This window comes from Zootoca vivipara, chromosome 12 (assembly GCF_965207765.1).
Source record: "Zootoca vivipara chromosome 12, rZooViv2.hap1.1, whole genome shotgun sequence".
Lineage (NCBI taxonomy): Eukaryota > Metazoa > Chordata > Lepidosauria > Squamata > Lacertidae > Zootoca > Zootoca vivipara.
Window position 1 is genome coordinate 124543 of NC_142595.1, and position 20460 is coordinate 145002.

General features: G+C 47.2%; 1 protein-coding gene across 18 annotated transcripts in view; it reads left to right on the forward strand.

The window, feature by feature from the left end:
• Window positions 1-20460, forward strand: part of TNS3 (tensin 3) — an 83715-nt gene that overhangs the window by 50921 nt on the left and 12334 nt on the right. For all 18 annotated transcript variants that reach the window (XM_088655724.1, XM_088655719.1, XM_088655715.1 and 15 more), the window contains 4 exons: window positions 14692-14851; window positions 17262-17893; window positions 18702-18788; window positions 20279-20410. In XM_088655724.1, coding sequence (XP_088511850.1) covers window positions 14692-14851; window positions 17262-17893; window positions 18702-18788; window positions 20279-20410 — 1011 coding nt within the window. The remainder of the gene's footprint in view (window positions 1-14691; window positions 14852-17261; window positions 17894-18701; window positions 18789-20278; window positions 20411-20460) is intronic.

A 20460-nucleotide genomic window follows, 5' to 3' on the forward strand; every position in this document is an offset into this window, starting at 1 on the left:
ATTTTATAAGAATACTTATAAACCACCAGCTCATGACAAATACCACATTGGTATCATTAAAACAGTGGAATCTCGGAAGCCGAACATTTCAGAAGCTAAATGCCAAAAAAACCCGGAAGTAATTGCTTCCATTTTCGAACGTGCCTCGGAAGTCAAACGGCTTCCGCTGCATGTTTTTCTTTTTTCTCAATGGATTTTGCTGACTGCCCATTGCTCCTCAATTTTCAAATGTTTTGGAAGTCAAACAGTCTTCGAGAACAGATTATGTTCGGAAACCAAGGTTCCACTGTACTATAAAATTATAAAATAGAAATAGCAAAATACTGCTGCAATTCCAGGAGTTGCTCTGGAAGATATCCACAACCGGGCAGTTTACATATTGCATTTGTCTATTTGATGCTATGTCCTTGTTTGCGCAAAAGAGCACTGTGAAAATGTGTCTTCCTCTACTTTTAATCCCGTTTTGAAAAGCAGGTAGTCTTCTTCAAGCAGCATGTACCGTAGTTCCCCCCGGCTTTTCAGATTAAACGTAAACATCAAAAACATCCACCAGTGGAAACTTGGTAGCTGGCATTGTGAGGGCAGCTAGTTTTGCAATGGAGGGTTCTTGTGTGCTTCTGAAGGAACAAGAATGCTCTGTGTATCTCACTCTGGGACTTATAAAGGCCCACTTGTCTTATGCCTCAAGCAGTGAATTGAGGTCCCTTTGTGTAGCTGAATTACACAAGCTAAAACATTCTGCACCAAGCCAATTGCCAGAGATTTGAGCTGCGTCTCACAAATGTTCTGTGCTTGAACATTTGCTGCCATAGAATGACAGGACTTGGAAAGGATTTTCAAAGGTCAGCAGAAACTGACACAAGAGACTGGATTCATTAAGCCAAAACTGTCCACATAGAGAGGTTTCTTCAGTCTAGCTTTCAAAATCTCCAGCCCATATATTAACCCACTCCTGCAAAACCGTCCCAGCGTGCCAGTCAGGACATGGAGGGCCATTTCTCTTGGCTATCGGCAGGCTCAAATGGCTAGCCTATGAAGAGGCCTGGCCTGGCTAGTAAGCAACAGTTTTTTTGTGGAAGCTTGTAACTGAGCTCACAAAACACCCCACCAAATAGCATTTTTGTCTTTCTTTTAAAGCTTCTCTTACTTCAAGGAGCCTTAAGGAAGAAAGGCTCACAAGAAGGAAGAGAAGTGGACTGTTCTGCTTAGCGCCATTGCTCTTGCCTTGTGTGCTGTGTCAGGGCCTTCCTGAGAAGCAAACTACTGTAAGCACCCAGGAAGGGAACAAGCCCGTCTCAATTTCCACCTCCCTCTTATTGCACACCTGCAAAAAGTGTGTCCCTTATGTGCAGATAGTAAGAGCCAGGCAAGCTTCTTTCTTGCTTTCCTTGCTCCCCATGAGCGAAGCGAAATACTGTATGCCTTTGCTGCTCTCTTTCTCTTACTGGCACTGGGAAGCACAGTTCTTGTGGGGAAGGTTCTATAGGTCAGGCAGTGAGGCCCATCTCTTCAGTCCCCGGCCATGATCCAAACAGAGATCAGTCCCCATAGCAAGGGAAACGTCTTTCTTAAGGCTCCTGGATCCAAGCAGGGGTGGGTGGGGGAGTGATTTCTGTGTTGTGATTGTGGATGGGGAGAGGAGAGGTGTGGTCTCTTTCTGCCTCCTTTTCAAGCACTCCACCAGCAAAATTTGCCCCGTTCCATCCATCCTTGATAATGGCCCGTCTGGCTTCCATTGAAAACCTCTTACCAGTGGCGTTCTTGTAAGAAATATCTTCAAATATATAATGTAGCATTTTTATTCATTTTGGGTCTAATCCAACCCAAGTTGGTCATGGTGCCTTGTCTAACTTCATTGCTGTAATCGAAACAAAATAAAAAAAATTCCTTCCAGTAGCATCTTAAGAGACCAACTAAACATTGCTGTAGTCATGACTGGATTGCAATGGAAATACTGTATTTTATGGCTACCAGATCTATCCTATGTAAGTATATGTCTGTCTGTCTGTATTCACTCCTTAACTAATATCAAGGTGATAGTAATTGTTAGAAGTAGAAATCAAACAAGGCGTGGGATGAGCCCATATTTATCTGACTTCATCTCGCTTTTTTTTCCTTTCTATTATCAGTTCTTCAGAATTTCTAGATCTTTTGGAAAGGCGGTGACACTTTACTGCCTCTCAAACAAAGTTTGAATAATTATATAAATCTGCCGTCAGGAATAACATTTATTGTAGTTACATGAAAAGCTGTCCACGTTTCCTTGAGTGGGGCTGGGCTGGGCTGTGGCCTCTGAGATGCTGTTGGGCTGCAGCTCCCCACAACATAAGGGGCAGGGACAGTTGCACTCCAACAACATCTGGGAGCCTCATGTTCCCCATTCCTGTCCTCAAGGATGTCGGTCCCCCCAGCTTCCTGGATTATTCTTGCTATCAGATGTTTGCATTATAATGTTTCTTGTGTTTACACTGAACTTCCAAGAGTTTGTGGATCTCAGTCAGAACTGAGGTGGAAGGTATTTGATGAGATGGATACCATTTTAGCTTCTAACAACAATACCCTAAAATTTGTAATGGCAGGTAAAGATAAATATTTGCTACAAAGCAAAACATGTGTGTCTCTTGTTCAGTATGCAGCAGGCTGGATTTTCCTGAATAGATTTTAAAAGGTTGTTTGTTTTAAGAATTGGTAGGCCACCCTTCTGCATAAATATTTATAGGATGGCTTACAAGTTAAAATATAGAACACATGCAGACAATGAAAATCAAGATAAAAGATAAAGCTGTGACGGGGTGGGAAAACGCTCTGTTCTACCCCCTTCTTTGTCCAACTGCAACCCAACAGTCCTACAGTGTTGTCAACGGGTCTTACTCTCTGGTAGTTGCTGCCACCAGCTTCCCACTTACTCTTGCAACCCTGTTGGGAGGGGACCTGGGTGCACCAAACAGATTACTTTTGGAAAGGCTGCAAGCCAGTGCACTTGGCACTCCTCAGTTTAACCTCAACACAGATTGCTGGGGAAAGCAAGGCTAGCTTCCAGCTGCCGTATCCTTGTCCAAGATCAAAGAAGCTTGTTCATTTCCCCAGCAGACCCTGGGGACTCTGAGACCAACGCGCCTTGCGTTTCCCAGGCAGTTCCTTTATTAGTTATTCAGAGTGTACAAGTAGCCTACACCCCCCAAGTCTCTCCCACGTCTCGGAAGAGCACGCTGGTCTCTTACAATTCTGATCCTAAACTTCCTAGCCTATTCTTTACATGATAGATGTTCTGGTTTACTCACAAGTAAGCAGCAAAGATAGCCAGCTTCATAGAAAGTCGACTCTGGACTGCAGGGAACCCTAACCCTAACCCTAACCCTTCCAGCTCAACAGTATGTGTGTGAATGTGCTTATTAAGATTTTTCTTAAGTAACAAAAGTACATGCAGCATGTTTTCAAATCATAGTCCTTCATACAGGTCACTTACATTCAGGGTCAGACATTACTGTCTCTCCCCTCTCCTGGGAGGAGTGAATCCTGGCTGTTTCTGACCAGCAAGATCCAGAGTCCAAATGTTCATATTATTACCAAGCAAGGTTTAGAAAACTGGTGGTTTATTCTGTATGTAAAATGTTGGACGTAAAGAAAGTTTGCTCATTTGTCTACTCATCATTCATTCATACATACAATGAAACAAACACTGAACTTTATTTGCTGCCAATTAAAGTCTCCGCTTACAATTCAGCCATTACTCATTTCATGCTAACTATAGGTATATAATTTGCTGTCCAGGTAAGACTCTCCAAGAGTGCGTGGCAAACTGATTAAAAGTGCACTCTGAGAGGGAAACTCCACTGAGGCTGCAATCCTAAACTATGAAATAAATTCAGTGAGTTTTGTGGAACTTACATCTGAGCAAACATACAAAGGATGGCACTGGGAAAGGATGTTTTGCTGTAGGTGATGAGCAGTTCTGCATTCTCCATCACCCAACAGCCTTTCTCCATCTTCTCCATGCAGAAGACCTTCTCCTTCCTTGGTCTTTCTCTTTCTTCAGCCATAAGTGAAAAAAACCACTTTCTATTATTAACTTCTCTTGCAAGCCTGAGCTCATTCTGAGCTTTAGCCTGCATGACCTTCCCTCTGCAAATGTTGGCTACTCATTTATATTCTTGTAGCATTTCTAGCCACGGTGCCCTATGTTTGACTGCTGGGCCCATTTATGAAAACAATTTTATACAATAATGTCCCATTTCATTGCAGATTTGTTCAGCTTCTCCTAAACAGGGAAATGCCGTCTGAAAGCTGAGAGGGAGGGAGAGATAACAGAGTCTCCCACTTCCTTTCTTGTGTCTCATTTTCTTAATGTGGAAAAGATCATCTCCATACACCGCAGAAAAATAGGACTGCTTTCTTGTCCTTTTGAGAGGCATCAGCAGCAGACATGTAATCTAAGGAAATTAACCAACATTACTTTCTTGTGGGAAATGGGGCTTCTGTGCTTTCTCTTTTAAAATGTTGGCAAAAATGCTGAGATATTATAGTCCACGGTGTAATGGCACAAGCAGGTGATAGTGCTGCTTAATTTGAATGGCTGTGAAAACAGAAGTGCTTGGCTCTTTTAGCAGGTTATAAGTGAATAGGATGACTTTTCCTCACCTGGACCAGACAGGCCTTGCAAGCCTTTTGCCTCCTCCTCTCCCAGGGGCCCTCCATTTCCCTTTAAATTTACAGTGTTTTTCTTGTGAGTTTTTTATTTTCTTTCCCTGGCACATCTTGCCAGCCCAAGGCTTTCTCTCACGGTTCCTGGCACCTGGGGCTCACAGAGTTAGCGACTCAACCTTCCTTCCAGTGCTGTTCTTTTGGCTTCTCCCCTCGCTATGGGGAGGACGAAACAAATCACAGTCTTAAGTCTGTCTCTGAGAGAGTGGAGGAGGGAGAAATTCTAGATGAAGTCTGTAATGCTCTTGCCTTCTCCTGCTCGGACTACTTTGCTATTCTTGCAGAGTTCATTGCTCCAACAGCAGCATGCCTGGTATTGATGCAATTCTCCTTGTCGAGCAGCACAATCTCCTTTAAGAAGTTGACAGGGGGTGGTCACCGTTTTTGGCAGGAACCAATGTTCTTTATTCACTTTGAGCAGGAGATTCGTTGGCTTTCAGCTGCTAGCCTAGGACAGTGAGGTCCTACAATATCTCGAGATCGAAGTCACTGTTCTTTCCACCTGCCACACATTTTACAGTTCTCTTTGGGTGGTTTTAAAAGTTGTATTTCACTGCATCTGTAATGCACTATATTGCTCCTGGCCATATTCTGTGGGAAAGGAGGGATCTATTCTCTACCTGTGTTTACTATAATTCTGGCCGTGAACATCCCTGAGCAGGGAGGATATCTTTGTATTGTACATTCTGTAATGTCCGAAGAGGTAGACTCAGTGCCACCCCGCCTTTCTCAGTCATGTTGGGGGGGGGCTCAGGACTAAGGGCTCTTTGTCATGGTGGAGTCTCCTTTCTCCCTCCTTCATAGTAAACACAGAAGGGGAAGGTCCTCTGCCTAGGAAGCCCATAAGGGAATGAGTTGGCCCCACCCGGGAGGTATATCAAAGAGGCCTCTCAGGTTGCCATTCTGTGAGGTCTCCTTTCCTCCTCTATTTCAGGGATGGTTCTTCTCCTGTTGTCATGGAGCCAGCTAAGAAACATGCTAAGGGGCAAGAGAGTGCTGGTCAGTGGTCATCCTCTGGCCTCTCCACAGGGATCCTCTGTGAGGAGGAAGGAGCACAGTCTGGATCTGACCATTCAGCCTCTAAACCTCGGGGGCGGGGAGGGTGAACTTTCTAAGAAAGACGTGATGGTGGTTGGCTTCTCTCTTGTGCAACATTCTTGGTTTTCTTCTGTTTCTTCAGGATGGGATAAATGAGCAGCCTACGGCCAACACCTTCAAAGACAAGTGACCTCCCTGAGCAGTGTTTTTTCTTGCCTGCATTGTCTTTCTATCCTATGTTAAAATGTTTCTTCAAGAAGGTTGTGTTGTCTTACTCCCTGGTCATAGATTCCTTTTCTGCAACCTAAACTGGTTTGTCACAGCTCTCCTGACTCACCATTTTGAGTCCTTAGCTACCTATGATCATAAGTTTATAACCGAAAGCTTATACCCAGAACAAACTTGGTTGGTCTCTAAGATGCTACTGGACAATTCCCCCCCCCACTTGCGTCAGACCAACATGGTTACCTACATGAATCTAGAACCTTAAAACTCTTTTCCTAGCCGCCATCTTCCTGTAGGCCTACTCATGAAATGGCTGTCAGAGTGGTGGGTGACCTGGAAGAGCTGCTATTTCTCCCTAACATAGCACATGCTGGGGGGGGGAGGGGGGAGGCTTTGCTGGTGATTTATGTTGGAGAGGTGTGTCCAGAAACAGAAACTCTGAATTGGCATCTATATGAAAAATTAGCCAGTGGGACTCCTTGCAGGAGGGGGAAGATGTTTCCCTGCAAGATGCCTGGAAGGGCAGCCCATTCCCAGGAATTGCCCAGTGGTCAGCTCAGGGTGGCCCACACTGCATGGCTACCTGTGGGGCGAATGCCCACTTGGCATCTTCATGTGGGGATACCGTATGCGGCTCCCTGTGCTATTTGCGCTCTGCCATCCTTATCCTGGTTTCAGTTCTTGGTTCTGCGAGAATGCAAAATGCCCTGTTGGAAACTGCCTTTGAAATGCAGGGTTTTCTCTCTCTCTGTCCGCTGCCTGGAGCCCCCGGGGTATAAATAACTGGGATGCCGAGGCGCTTCCGCTGCTGCAGCGCCGCTGCCCGGGGCACTTCATTCCAGGCTCCCCCGGAAGCCATGGGAGCGCGACCGTAGTTCGCTGCAGCGCTGCAGGGGGGTTTTCGCCGGAGCAGCCGCTTCCCAGGGCGGCTGAGCGAGCGGCGAGCCTCCCTGGCGGGCTCCTCCTTCCCCGGCTGCCCCCGAGGGAGGAGCGGCGGGCGGGCTGGCGGACGAACGAGACGCCGCCCTGGAGCCCCCTTGGCCGGCCGGGCAGCTGGAGGTGGAGCCTGGGCGCGTCTCTCCGGAGGAGGGGTCTCTCCGAGCCGGCGGCGAGCGGCGCTGCCGGATCGGGCGGCGCTCAGTGGCCGCGTCTCGCCGGGAGGCTTCCCGGGAGAAGAGGGCGCCGCCCCCGCGGCGGGCCGGGCGCTGAGCGGAGATCGGTGCCGGAGGGGCGTCGGGAGCAGCTCCTTCGGCGGCGGCGCGGGGCTCGGCCATGGCGGCGTCGCTAGGTAGGCGGCGGCGGCGGCGTCAGAGGCTCCGAGGGGCCGAGCCTGGGCGGGGCGGAGGGCGCGCGGGGCGGCGGGCAAGCTGGCCGAGCAACGGCCCCGGAGAGCCCGAGGCTCTGGAGCGGCGGCGGCGGCGGCGGGCGGATCCTCCGCTGCGCTTCCGCTCGGAGGAAGAAGCCGAGCAGCTTGCAAGGAGTCGGCCTCGTTGCTTGGAATGGCTTTGTAAATGGGCTTCCCCAGAGCAGACAGGGACCCCCGCCCCGCCCCCGATCATTCACCATCAAGAGGAGAATGGTCTGCCGTCGGGCATGGAAGCTCGCCTTGGTTACCGTGGAGTGGGACAAAACTCCCAACTAAGCGCTCTTTCCCCGCATAGGAGGGTTAGGATTGCCGCCGCCTAAGTGCGCTTTTGCTTTGCGTAAGCTGCAAGAGCTGAACAACAAGTTGTCTTCTTTCTTGCAACTTCAGAAGGGGCTGAGTTGGCCTGGGGGAAATGGCAAGGCCCTCTCTCGGCTGGATATCTGGGCACTGAGGAGTTCTCAAGTAATAATAATAATAATAATAATAATTTATTATTTATACCCCGCCCATCTGGCCGGGTTCCCCCAGCCACTCTGGGCGGCTTCCAAAAAAAACAGAAATTCTAAAATACAGAAATCCATCAAACATTAAAAGCTTCCCTAAACAGGGCTGCCTTGAGATGCCTTCTAAAGGTCTGGTAATTGTTCTCTTTGACCTCTAGTGGGAGGGCATTCCACAGGGTGGGTGCCACTACCGAGAAGGCCCTCTGCCTGGTTCCCTGTAACTTGGCTTCTCGTAATGAGGGAACCGCCAGAAGGCCCTCGGAGCTGGACCTCAGTGTCCGGGCAGAACGATGGGGGTGGAGACGCTCCTTCAGGTATACCGGACCGAGGCCGTTTAGGGCTTTAAAGGTCAACACCAACACTTTGAATTGTGCTCGGAAACGTACTGGGAGCCAATGTAGGTCTTTTAGGACCGGTGTTATGTGATCTCGGCGGCCGCTCCCAGTCACCAGTCTAGCTGCCGCATTCTGGATTAGTTGTAGTTTCCGGGTCACCTTCAAAGGTAGCCCCACGTAGAGCGCATTGCAGTAGTCCAAGCGAGAGATAACTAGAGCATGCACCACTCTGGAGAGACAGTCAGTGGGCAGGTAGGGACTCAGCCTGCGTACCAGATGGAGCTGATAAACAGCTGCCCTGGACACGGAGTTGACCTGTGCCTCCATGGACAGCTGTGAGTCTAAAATGACTCCCAGGCTGCGCACCTGGTCTTTCAGGGGCACAGTTACCCCATTCAGGACCAGGGAGTCCTCCACACCCGCCCGCCTCCTGTCTCCCACAAACAGTACTTCTGTCTTGTCAGGATTCAATCTCAATCTGTTAGCCGCCATCCATCCTCCAACCGCCTCCAAGCACTCACACAGGACCTTCACCGCCTTCACTGGTTCTGATTTAAAAGAGAGGTAGAGCTGGGTATCATCAGCATACTGATGGACACCCAGCCCAAACCCCCTGATGATCTCTCCCAGTGGCTGCATATAGATGTTAAAAAGCATGGGGGAGAGGACAGAACCCTGAGGCACCCCACAAGTGAGCGCCCAGGGGTCTGAACACTCATCCCCCACCACCACTTTCTGAACACGGCCCAGGAGGAAGGAGCGGAACCACTGCATGACAGTGCCCCCAGCTCCCAAGCCCTCTAGACGGTCCAGAAGGATGTTATGGTCGATGGTGTCAAAGGCCGCTGAGAGATCCAGCAGAACAAGGAAACAGCTCTTACCTTTGTCCCTAGCCCGCCGGAGATCATCGACCAGTGCGACCAAGGCAGTTTCAGTCCCATGATGAGGCCTGAATCCTGACTGGAAGGGATCCAAATGGTCCGCTTCTTCCAGGCGTGCCTGGAGTTGTTCCGCAACCACTCGCTCAATCACCTTGCCCAAGAATGGAAGATTTGAGAGTGGGCGATAGTTGGCCATATTGGCTGGATCTAAAGATGGTTTTTTAAGAAGCGGTTTGATAACCGCCTCTTTCAGCGGGTCTGGGAAGGCTCCCTCATGGAGAGAAGCATTTACCAACCCGCGAAGCCCATCGCCCAGCCCTTCCTGGCTAGCTTTTATAAGCCAGGATGGGCAAGGATCAAGGAGACAGGTGGTTGGTTTCATTCGTCTAAGCAGCCTGTCCACATCCTCGGAGGTAACAGATTGAAATTGATCCCACAAAACTTGACTAGACAGGACTCTAGCACTCCCCCGCCCCGGCCCTGCTCCCACGGTGGAGTCTACCTCTTCCCGAATCTGAGCGACTTTATCTGCAAAAAACTTTGCAAAATCATTGCAGGAGATCATGTGGCCCGTACTGGGCCCGGATGGAGCAGGTGGTTCCGCTAAATTGCGAACCACCTGGAAGAGTCTCCTGCTGCTGTTTTCTGCAGATGCGATGGAGACGGTGAAGAAGGTCCTCTTCGCCGTCGCCATTGCCACTTGGTAGGCTCGAAGTTGAGCTCTAGCCCGTGTCCGGTCTGATTCAAAATGAGTTTTCCGCCACCGGCGCTCTAGCCGTCTCAACGACTGTTTCATTGCCCTCAGCGCCGGGGAAAACCACGGGGCTGTCCGGGCTCCATGCAATCTGAGAGGGCGCTTCGGAGCCAGACAGTCAATAGCGCTGGTTAACTCCGCATTCCAGCGGGCCACCAGGGAATCAGCTGAAAGGCCATCGACATGGGATAAAACATCCCCTACCACTCTTTGGAAGCCAATTGGATCCATTAAGTAGCGGGGGCGGACCATCCGAATCGGTCCCACCTCCCTGCAGAGGGGAAGGGTTGCGGAGAAGTCCAGTTGCACCAGAAAGTGATCTGACCATGGCACTTCTTTTGTTTCGCTTTTACTTAATGTCAGATCACCAACATCCATAGAGGTAAACACCAAGTCCAAGGCATGTCCGCGGCTATGAGTTGGGCCAGACTTATTCAGGGACAGCCCCATGGTGGCCATGCTTTCCACGAAGTCCCGAGCGGCTCCTTGTAAGGTCGTGTCGGCATGGATGTTAAAATCCCCTAAGACAACCACGCTAGGTGTCTCCAGGAGCACATCCGACACGACCTGAAGCAGCTCGGGCAGGGAATCCTTGGTGCAGCGGGGAGGTCGGTACACCAAAAGGAATCCTGTACTGCCTCTATTGCCCAACTTCCAGAACATGCACTCAGAGAACTGGGTCTTCCCAATAGGACGCCTGGTGCAAACTAATGACTTCCTAAAAATCACTGCAACCCCCCCTCCCCGCCCAGATGGCCTGGGTTGCTGTGCATAAGAGAAACCTGGCATGCAAAATATTGGGCAAAGCGTAGACTGGAAGTAATAAATCTTACAGGGATGAGCATAAGAATGCACTGGGCGCAAGGCCCTTGGAATTTAGTTAACTTCAGAGAATGGGCAAGCAAACATGGTCACCTAGGAGGATTCCTCCTGCCTCCAAATAGGGCATCTTTCCATCCTCATAGTAAGAAAAGGAAGTTAACATATTGATGAATTTTAAACCTGCTTTCTCTCTAAGAGGGTGCCTGTTTGGCTCCAGAATCTTCATTTCTTCTTGTCAGACATAATATAAGACCTTTTGTTTTGCATTGAGGCACCTGCTGTCAGGAACACATCTCAGGGGGCACCATCATTCACTACCCCTTCTTACAGTGGTTCAACCCAGACAGGTTTATTACCAGTGACAACTGGGCCAAAGTTGCCCAGGATTGACGATAAGAAGTTGATGATAAGAGTGTTCCTGTTTGCGAACGTTCTTTGGAACCTGAACATCCGACGGGGCTTCCGCAGCCAATTGGAAGCTGCGCCTTGGTTTCTGAACTTTTTGGAAGTCAAGCGGACTTCCAGAATGGATTCCATTCGACTTCCATGGTATAACTGTACTTGTAATTGCTTCCAAATACTTCAGAATAAGCCAGGATGAGTGCACAAAGAGACTTGTATCTATCTGGTGGTGTATGATTAAAAAGACATCCTCAGTTTGTTTTTGTCCCTAGTCAAACGGAAGGCATCTTTGTCTCATTTGAAAATAAAAGTAGAGCACTCCTAGTTTTGCTCATAGGCTGGCACTAGTGTGAATCTCCCCTTTGACATCCCAGTGTGGCCAAGAGGGGTAATTCAGTGGGTGCCTCTCCCCACCTCCGGTTTATTTTGATCCCTAATTAACATAGCTGTTTTGGCAGAATTATCCTTCACTCCATTTTTCTCCTTTGTGTCCTAACCAGCAGTATGCAAGTTGCTATCATCTCAGAATTTCTGCCATTCCACCACATAACCCAAAAGTAGCTAAACTTTCGGGAGCCTCCCAAAATTGTTGGTGGAGCTATTGCAGTTTCTTTGTGAACACGAAGCTCCTCTGTCATCTGAACGGCTTTCAGGGTTCATTTGAAGAATGTATCCACAAATTGAATTGTGGCGTATTAGTAATTCTAAATCACGAAATCATTCTTTTTTAATTAAATAATATAGCAGCTGATATTTAAAGCCCCAGAAAGAAGTTCCTGAGATCTAACATTTCCAATGCTCCCCCTTCCCCAAATGCAGGGAATTGGGGGGGAAGTGTTTTTCATCTGCTGTGTCATAAGTGTAGGGTTAAAAAACACAGGAATGCAGGTGAAGGTGTTGTTTTTTTAAAAAATAATAAATATGTGGCTATCATGTGCAGTGTTCATATACCATTTTAGAGGCAGTCTAGGGGGGGAGTGTGGAGTAGAATGACCAGTTTGGTTCCTGAGTCTTGTTGCGCAGACTGTAATTCAGTCATCCCCAAGCTGAGACCTCCTGATGTTCCAGACCACAGCTTTCATCTGCCCCAATGAGTCATGGCACACATAGAGAGGTTTCTTTCTGCCATGAAAGGAAATTTGATCTGTGGGCCATGCTGGAGATGCAACTTCCAGACTACACCCAGTGGATGTTCTGAATGCTGATCACTCTCCTGAAATGGATCTGGCCCAGTGAACCCTGGACAGGAGACTACTGGAGATCCATATATACAAACCACTCTGAGTAACTCAGAACAACCTGTGCGACTACAAAAACAAGGCCAGTGCTTACTTAGAATGACTTCAGAATGCGTTTAGGAGTCAAATTTTGGGACACAAAATCTGCAGGACAAGGAATATTTTTCTGCTCTCGAGACAGTAGTACCAGCAGTGGTAACCCTATGCCAACACAACCCACCAGTGGATGCATCAAAGCACTTTCTATCTTTGCTTTATTTGAAGATCAAAACAAATGTACAGTGGTACTTCGGTTTTTGAACATGTCTGTTGGTTTTTGAATTTCGAATTTTGGTTTTCGAACGCTGTAAACCCGGAAGTAAATGCTTCAGTTTTCGAACACACCTCAAAAGTCAAACATGCCACACAGCTTCTGTATTGAATTTTCAGTTTTTGAACGTTGCAGAACTCAAGCTGTCTTCCGGAATGGATTACATTCAAAAACCGAGGTACCACTGTATTGTTGTATTCAGTCTTTGTTTACACAGGCCACTTTGGAGTAGTAAGGTTTGTTCTGGTGCCTCTTAATGTGTGAAGGGCTGTGGTTGGTTACCACCTGTATGTGACACTGGGCTATGTTCTGTGAGCCACAGGCTATACATGATGCGTGACAGTGGTGCACATTTGTATACTCAGCGTGATCAGAGACCTATCAGTGCAAATTAGAGACCAGGATCGGGGCTTGTAGTAAACCTACCAGGAGCCCCGGGATGGTGTAGTCTTGGCACCTCTTCTGTCTGCTACCAGCCAAGTAAAATGGTGGCAAAAATCAGTACCTCAACTGTGTCTCAAGTATTTGTAGATCAGGTTGGGAAGAGGGACCATTTTAATCAATCCCTATTAGCCAGCTTTGTTTTGATGGCGGCCAACAGATTGAGGTTGAACCCAACAAGACAGAACCCCAGCAATACTGTTTGTGGGGGGCACTCTGGGGTAACTGCCCCTGAAAAAAACAGGTGCACAGCCTTGGGGAAGTTTGGGACTCACAGCTGCCCGTGGAGGCGCAGGTCAATTCTGTGTCCAGGGGAGCTGCCTGGAGTGGCTGGGGCAACCCAGTAACAAATTATTATTACTACTACTAGTATTAGTAGTAGTGGCTAAGAGTTCTGTGTTTAATGTGATCTCAGCCAAGTTAAAAATCTAAAGAGTGCCGAGACAGAGCCCGGTGCACAGAAGATGTTTCTTTGGGCATCTTGCTTTGTTTTCAAGTGGAAAAGTGGCATGGATTTAGCTTTTAACTGTATGCTGTGTTTAAAATAATAATAATGCATAGCTGGAAAGTCCAGGAAACACAGGAAGTGTCAGGCTTAAATTGGGGAGCGTGCATGTCAGTAGCAACAGGTGGTCAGTGATCTGGCCAGGCTGCTAGGTCTTTGATGTGGGGGCAATGAAATAATTGAGGCAAGACCAAGTTACTCAGGCTTTCTCCCCATCTTCCTCCATTGCAAAGATAACTGTGAACATTTAAGCATTGCAGTTGTACGGAGACTCTGTTTAGTTCTGGTTATTTCCCTATCCTCCTCCTTTGCACTTAAGCATTAGACCACACGTCATTTTCCTCTTGGTATGTTTTATTGTTGATTTAGTAGATTGCATGCCTACATCCTATATTTCTTTATTAGCAATTGCGACAACTTAATCCTTTAGAAAAACAAACAAGTTTCCTCTAGTTTCATTTTTCTGTAGCCTCTTCCGTTAAAATTCAGTAAAAATAAGGAGGAAGTAAAAGTTGTTCTATGATGGCTGTTCAGTTGAGTGATGAAATCTGTGTGTGTGAATCTACCTTGGGAAGAATTCAGTAAAGAATTCAGTAAAGAAAAACCCTTATTTTCTAGGCCCAAGTGGGATATAATACATTCATTTCATTCACATCTTCATTTGTTCTTTTGCTTAGGCAAAAGGTAACAAATGCACTGCAACTATTATTTATTTTATCCCCCCCCCCCCCAAGCTGAAGTGGCCATATATTGTTTGCTTTGTATCCTGGATAGCAAGATTGTGCAGCAGAATGACACTGACCTTGAGAAGAAGTGAATCCATGCAAGGGAAGAGGGATGGTGGCACCTTCTGCCTCTGAACCAACATGTGTCCAAGATGATAGCCTACCTGCTCAGGAGCTACCATGCCATTCCCTTCTCTCCATGAACCTTCCTAGGTTTCATGTAGGGGACCTAAATACGTTTGAGTGCATTCACAACAGCTCCTGCACAAATAACACCTTGTCGAGGTGGAGGTGGGTGGTGAGCCTGCAGGTGTGATCCCAATTTCCTTCTCTTCCCCCCTTTTGGCTGCAGCACATTTCATTTCTACTAATAGGCATAACTAGACTGGTGACCATTGCAAGTTTATGGACCATAACATACATTTCCTTCCTTTCAATTCTTCAGAACCCCAGAGTTACGTGGAAGGCCTCAGTCATTCCACTGTGAAGCCTGAAAGCCCCACAAGCCCAAATCCTGCTTTGTTGCGGACAGATCCTTCCTGTCGGCAGCCTTTTGCAGCTGTGTGCTCAGTCCCATGTCATCGCCCTGCCCAGCAAGGAGACAGGTAAGACAACTTCTGCGTCTCTTAATTTTCAGCCTGATTCCAGGAAGAATTCCTCAAACAGTTTAGAGACCCAATCCTGAATTGTGTCACCTTGAGGGGGTAACACAGTAGAGTGCTTAATGCTCCTTTTTGATACTTTGTTTGAAAGTCAGGAGGAACAGATTATTCTGTTTCTGGTTCGTGTCAATTTCACATTTATTCATAAATCTGTCGCATTCTGATGCCACATTAATCTGACTTTTTTAAAAAATATGCATGGCAGTTTGTAATTAAATCCATATTTGTATACATTTTATTATAAGGAAGTATTTAAATACTTATTTCATTGAGTTGAGAACTGTATCATAGAAGTCAAAGAAGTGTTCAATCTGAAGGAGAAGTACATTCCAATCTTTACATTACAGTAGTCTGGGAAGTGTAGTTCAGGTCCCTTCTCACAGATTTTGCCATGCATTCCCTGGGCCAGTGTTCGGATGCAGTGTTGAGATGGATGAGGAAAAACAGCCTGAGCTTGAATCCTGGCAACATGGAAACACTCTAGTAAAGACTTGTTGTCTGTTTCCTTTAATTTGCTCCCATAATCTTTTCTGCCACAATTAACTTGCTGGTAAATGTTTAAGCTGATAGCTTCAGTGTGTCTAAATGTTAAATGGGAAGCTGCCATCGTTATTTATATAGCTGCATAATATACACAACACTTTTTGCAGTAACTTGAGCACAAAGCAAGTCCTCATTCTGCAGAGCTTGCAGCCTGAGCATCTCGGTTCAGGGGGACCAGCAAGCGGACAGGAAGGAAAGCATGGGAGAGGCAGATAGAAGGGGAAGTAGATTGAGCCAGTTTAGATAACTTCCTGTCTTCCTGAAGTAGTTCCATCCTGTCTGGATCCTGTTTGTTGCAGCCCTACAGGCCCAAAATGTTTTCCTGTGCCTGCACCTTTCAACTGAATAGGGAGCCGAGAACTGTGCTGTGAATTGTTCCCAAAGTTAGTTTACTTTACTCCAGGATGTGCAGTGCTGTGGACAAGGGAGCCCCTTCTGCAGCTGGTCCAATGGGAGGAAAAGCACTGTGTTGGAGGCACACAAACAAGGACCCTGAGAGGGTCTGGGGCCATTGAATCCTGACACAGGCCCTTTCTAGGCTCTTTGGACTTGTGGTGCAGGCCCAGAGTACCCATGGTTGCAGGACAGGAGTATTCACAGCTGAGTAAGATTTCTTTTGCCTGTCCATAGATTGGCCTTGCCATGCCAGAATGGACTTCATAGATTAAATTAACCCATAATAGGTCAGTTGGTCACATTTGACAGGAAAGTGCAGGAGTTAAAGGAGAAGAATGTGTGCTGGTGAGCACCCTTAAGCAACTTCAAAGGTGTTGAGTGTTTCCAGAGTCCAGCTGCTAGGAGCTGTGGTGCCCTTATCCAGATGTGGCGCATCTTTGAGGCTAACCTCACCTGTCTGAAATTGTGGCACCTAGGTTTGGGCGGGGTCAGGAGGGCTCACATTGAGGGCAGGGTGTGTCTTCCCTATGACACCGATTTAGGCTGGTTGCCTTCACTGTTCCTTCCCCCTTTCAGTCAAATGCGGCCCTAATTCAGTCCATGTTATGCGCCTCGCCTCTTATTTTCTGTCCTTCAGTTCTCAAAGTATAAAACCCATCAGTCTTCAGCAACCTTCTTTGAAGATGCAGCCAGTGGGAGCCCCTTTGAAGTCTCGGCAGAGGGGTAATGCACCTAAAATGGGAGCATTTTCCTTTGTGCAAGGAAAGCACTAGGGGAAGCATTCTGAATGCAGACTACTTCGTGGGGGTGGTCCTTTTAAGAATGAAGCATTCTTAGCTTGCCAAAGGTGTTTGGAAAGCCCCTTCCATTTGGGAGGTGTTGCACTTTGCACGGTGCTTTTCAAGCGCCCAACATCCAGCCCATTCCATCAAGCAGTGCCCTGAATCTGTCCCAAAACCTGATGAACGTGACTTAACCAAATAAGGAGGTCCCCCAACCCTGCCAAAAAAACCTTGGTTTGTGTAGGTGGCAGAGTTGGTAGGGAAAGCTGAGTCAAGTTGCCTCTTTAAGTGACCACAAAATGGATGATTATGTGGCCACTAGAGACTGTGCTGGTGTTTTTGAAATGAAAATTCCCTAGAATGTGCCCAAGGTTGCAGCCTTTTTGAACAACTTGACACCTCTCACCTCGAACGTATTAGTGAACACAGCAAATATAAGTTACGTTTGTCAGGGATCTGGAACTGAATACAGAACACTTTTGAGTGTACATTCAGTAGCAAACTTGAGTGTGCTGCCACATAATGTAAAAAATAGCCATTGTACCATAAACTAAAACACAGCACTGCATATTCAAATGTTTTAGAGTACATTTTTGAAATGGTTTGATTGTTGTTTTCACTTTTTCAAACAGTCCAACTGAACAAGTTTGGCAGCAAAACAGTTCTCAATCCTCCTCAACATCCCAGTTTTCTGGAATAAATGACAGCAAGTTTATAGGAAATTATCTCACATCTCCAGAGTTTTCTGTTCCTGTTCAAGATTGCTCACGCATGTCTCACTTCCAGATCAAGGGACTTCGAGCTAGGTCATTTAACAGCCAGGAAAATTTGTCATTGGGGCAGCAGCAGGAACCTGGGGCAAATGCCAACACCCAAACATTCCTCACTTCTGGAGGGATCAGTGCCAACAGCTGCCAGCCACTGGTGGAGATACAACCTGCTTTTGCGTCAAATGGCAATCATGTGTCTACCCAAACTCAGAAATCTCCAGGGGACAGTGACATTTTGCCGCACAGTTTTCTTGCAACAACTTTTGGGCACAACAGCCAAAGCAGTGCAAATCAACAAAGTCATGGAATCAACATGCACCCTCAGCCCCCTCTTCCAGAGAAGAAGAGGACATCGGAGGGAGAACGTTCTTTCAGCTCCATCTCGCCATCTTCGAGTGGCTTCTCCAGCCCAAACAGTGGAAGCACCATCAGCATTCCATTCCCAAACGTTCTCCCAGATTTCTCTAAAGTTCTAAACACTTCACCATTGCCAGGTATGCTCTGTGCTCATCACAATGAATTCCAGAAGAATAACTCTGTTAATCTGAAAACGAACCTTGGGCTAGGTTAGGGTTTTCCAGACATGGGCCTCCGGCTCTTTTTGGACCACAGCTCCCATCATTCCTAGCTAGCAGAACCAGTGGTCAGGGATGATGGGAACTGTAGTCCAAAAACAGCTGGGGATCCAGCTTTGGGAAACCCTGGGCTAGGGCTAAGAAGGGTGTTGAGACAGCCCCCCCCCAATGTTTACTGAGTGAAGGACGAGCAGGATTATACCTGCAGCCCCCCCCCTGAAATCAATGTACCAGCAATGTGCCACCTTCCCACTGATCATAGGTTTGGCTTAAGTATGAAGGAGTATGGGCCACTCAGGGTTCCTGCTTGCATAGATGAGGTGCACACACAGGATCCGCTCCCATTTTCCTTGAGTGCACCGTCAGCAGGGAAGTGTGGCTAGCAAGTGAGTAAGTTTGGTAGTGTTGGCACCCACATAGGATACGCAAATGAGGTGGTGTTTTGAATTGCGCTCCTCCAGATTGTAGGTGCGGTTGAGGTTTGGAATGCTCCCCTCATGTGAAGAAGAAATTTGTCTGCAGGTAGAAAGCCAGAGGGTCCGAGGGAGAGGTCCTAGCTCAGCACTTTGCCCCCTGTGCCCACCCTGCCACCTGGTCATTTTCATTCTGCATGTATAGACCAGACCAGAATGCAGCAAGCTCCTCAGACGCTGCTTTATCCCAGGAGGGCCAGAGTGTGCTGCTGCTCTTCACTTCTCTTGGGCTTACTTCTCTTTTTACCCCATAGAAAATACAGCCGACAAGCAGGTGACTGTGAAGTTTGTCCAAGACACCTCCAAGTTCTGGTACAAACCGGAGATTTCAAGAGAGCAAGGTTTGTCAGGTCGTGCCAAGTTAAACACCTTCCACAAGGAGGCCGCTTTATAGCTCTTTGTATTTACTTACAAATCCTTTCGATTCATTCTAACTTGGAGCTGCAGGGGGAGTTGCCATAGGGTCCCTTTTCAGTTTTCACTCCCAAAGAGAAAAAACTCCCAGCTTCTAGTGGGGACTATCAGTAGGCTGGGAGAGGTATATTTTAAGAATGCAGGGAGCACGTGATGGCTCTTCAGGAGCAATCTCTCCTCTTCCTCCACCCCCTTCGTCTTAGATTGCAGGTCAAAAAGCAAGTGTTACAAGTGTTAGGGGAAAGTTATCTGTTTAAAACATGCATGGAGTGGGGGCAGAGTTGGTGTCCTCTGACACTTCTACAGATCCTCGATGAACTTTGCCCAATTTACACCATGCCTGCTGGCAAAGAATAGATCTCTTTTAATATAGGTTTGCTGAAACTGGCAGGTTGCTGCTGGTGTAGCAAGATCACAGAGCAGAAAAGATGATCAGAGAACGCCTGCTCGTTTGCTTTGGATTCACAAACCCAAAAGCTGAACATTTAGTACTGTACAATTAACAGACAAAAGGTGGTTTCTCCTTTGTGTGTGTGTGGGGGGGGGGAATGCAGATGGTTCTGGAAAATTGACTCTGGGCAGCGAAGTATTGCTAGTTCCTAGATATCAAATATTGTTACAGGGAAGGTTGTAAAGGTTTAATAACTGCCTGTGGACCAAACAGTTTTCTATTGCTTCTCTCATTAGTCTGCTCTGCTGCTTTAGCCAGGTACAGACAGAAGGTTTTACTATCCCAACCATGGTTAAGATATCATAAAAGCACCCTGCAGGCTTTTTTCTTCTTCTTCCTCATATGTGAACTCCTCACCCTTTGAGGGCTAACCATGCTTGGCTTCAAATAAGAGTTTGCAATCGTGCTTGCAAGTAGCTTTGCAAATTGTGGTTCCGGCTAACCACAGTTTATCATTAATATCCCTACAGACTTAATACTTCTGCCTGACAAGTGAGTAGGTACTTCTGGAACTCAGAAGTGACTCAGAAGTGTGTGTGCTCATTTCTGGTACTTTTGCCCTCTTCACCTGGCAGTCTGTGGGTGGTCAATTAAATTTCCCATAATATCCTTGATGCAGCATCACTCTGGGGTATTGTGGGGAAATTAAATGCCTACAGTGTGAGGGGGGTCCTCCTTTTCACAAGGAGCTCTGCTTATGTGGCTCCTGGGAGACTAGAGAATAAGGAACTGAGACTATCCAAGGTGTGACACACTAAGGGTTGTGAGTAAGGCTTCCATAGATAGACCCAGTTACTCCTTTTAAACTTGGTTTGCCTTGTTTTAGGAGAGGAGTTTAATAGCACTTTCCTGTCGGATTACCAGCTATTTGGAGCAGCTATGTTCGTTTGTTACTTGCCTAAAAGCAACTCTTTCCAAATCTCACTTCCTCACTCTTTTCTCCTTCTTTTTTCTTCCCTCATGCAGCCATTGCTGTCCTGAAGGACAAGGAGCCTGGATCCTTCATTGTCCGTGACAGCCACTCTTTCAGGGGAGCCTATGGCCTTGCCATGAAAGTGGCTATACCTCCTCCTTCAGTGCTGCAGCTGAACAAGAAAGGTGCGATATGTTTTCTTTCTCTAGTTTGGGAGAATAATAATATTTATACC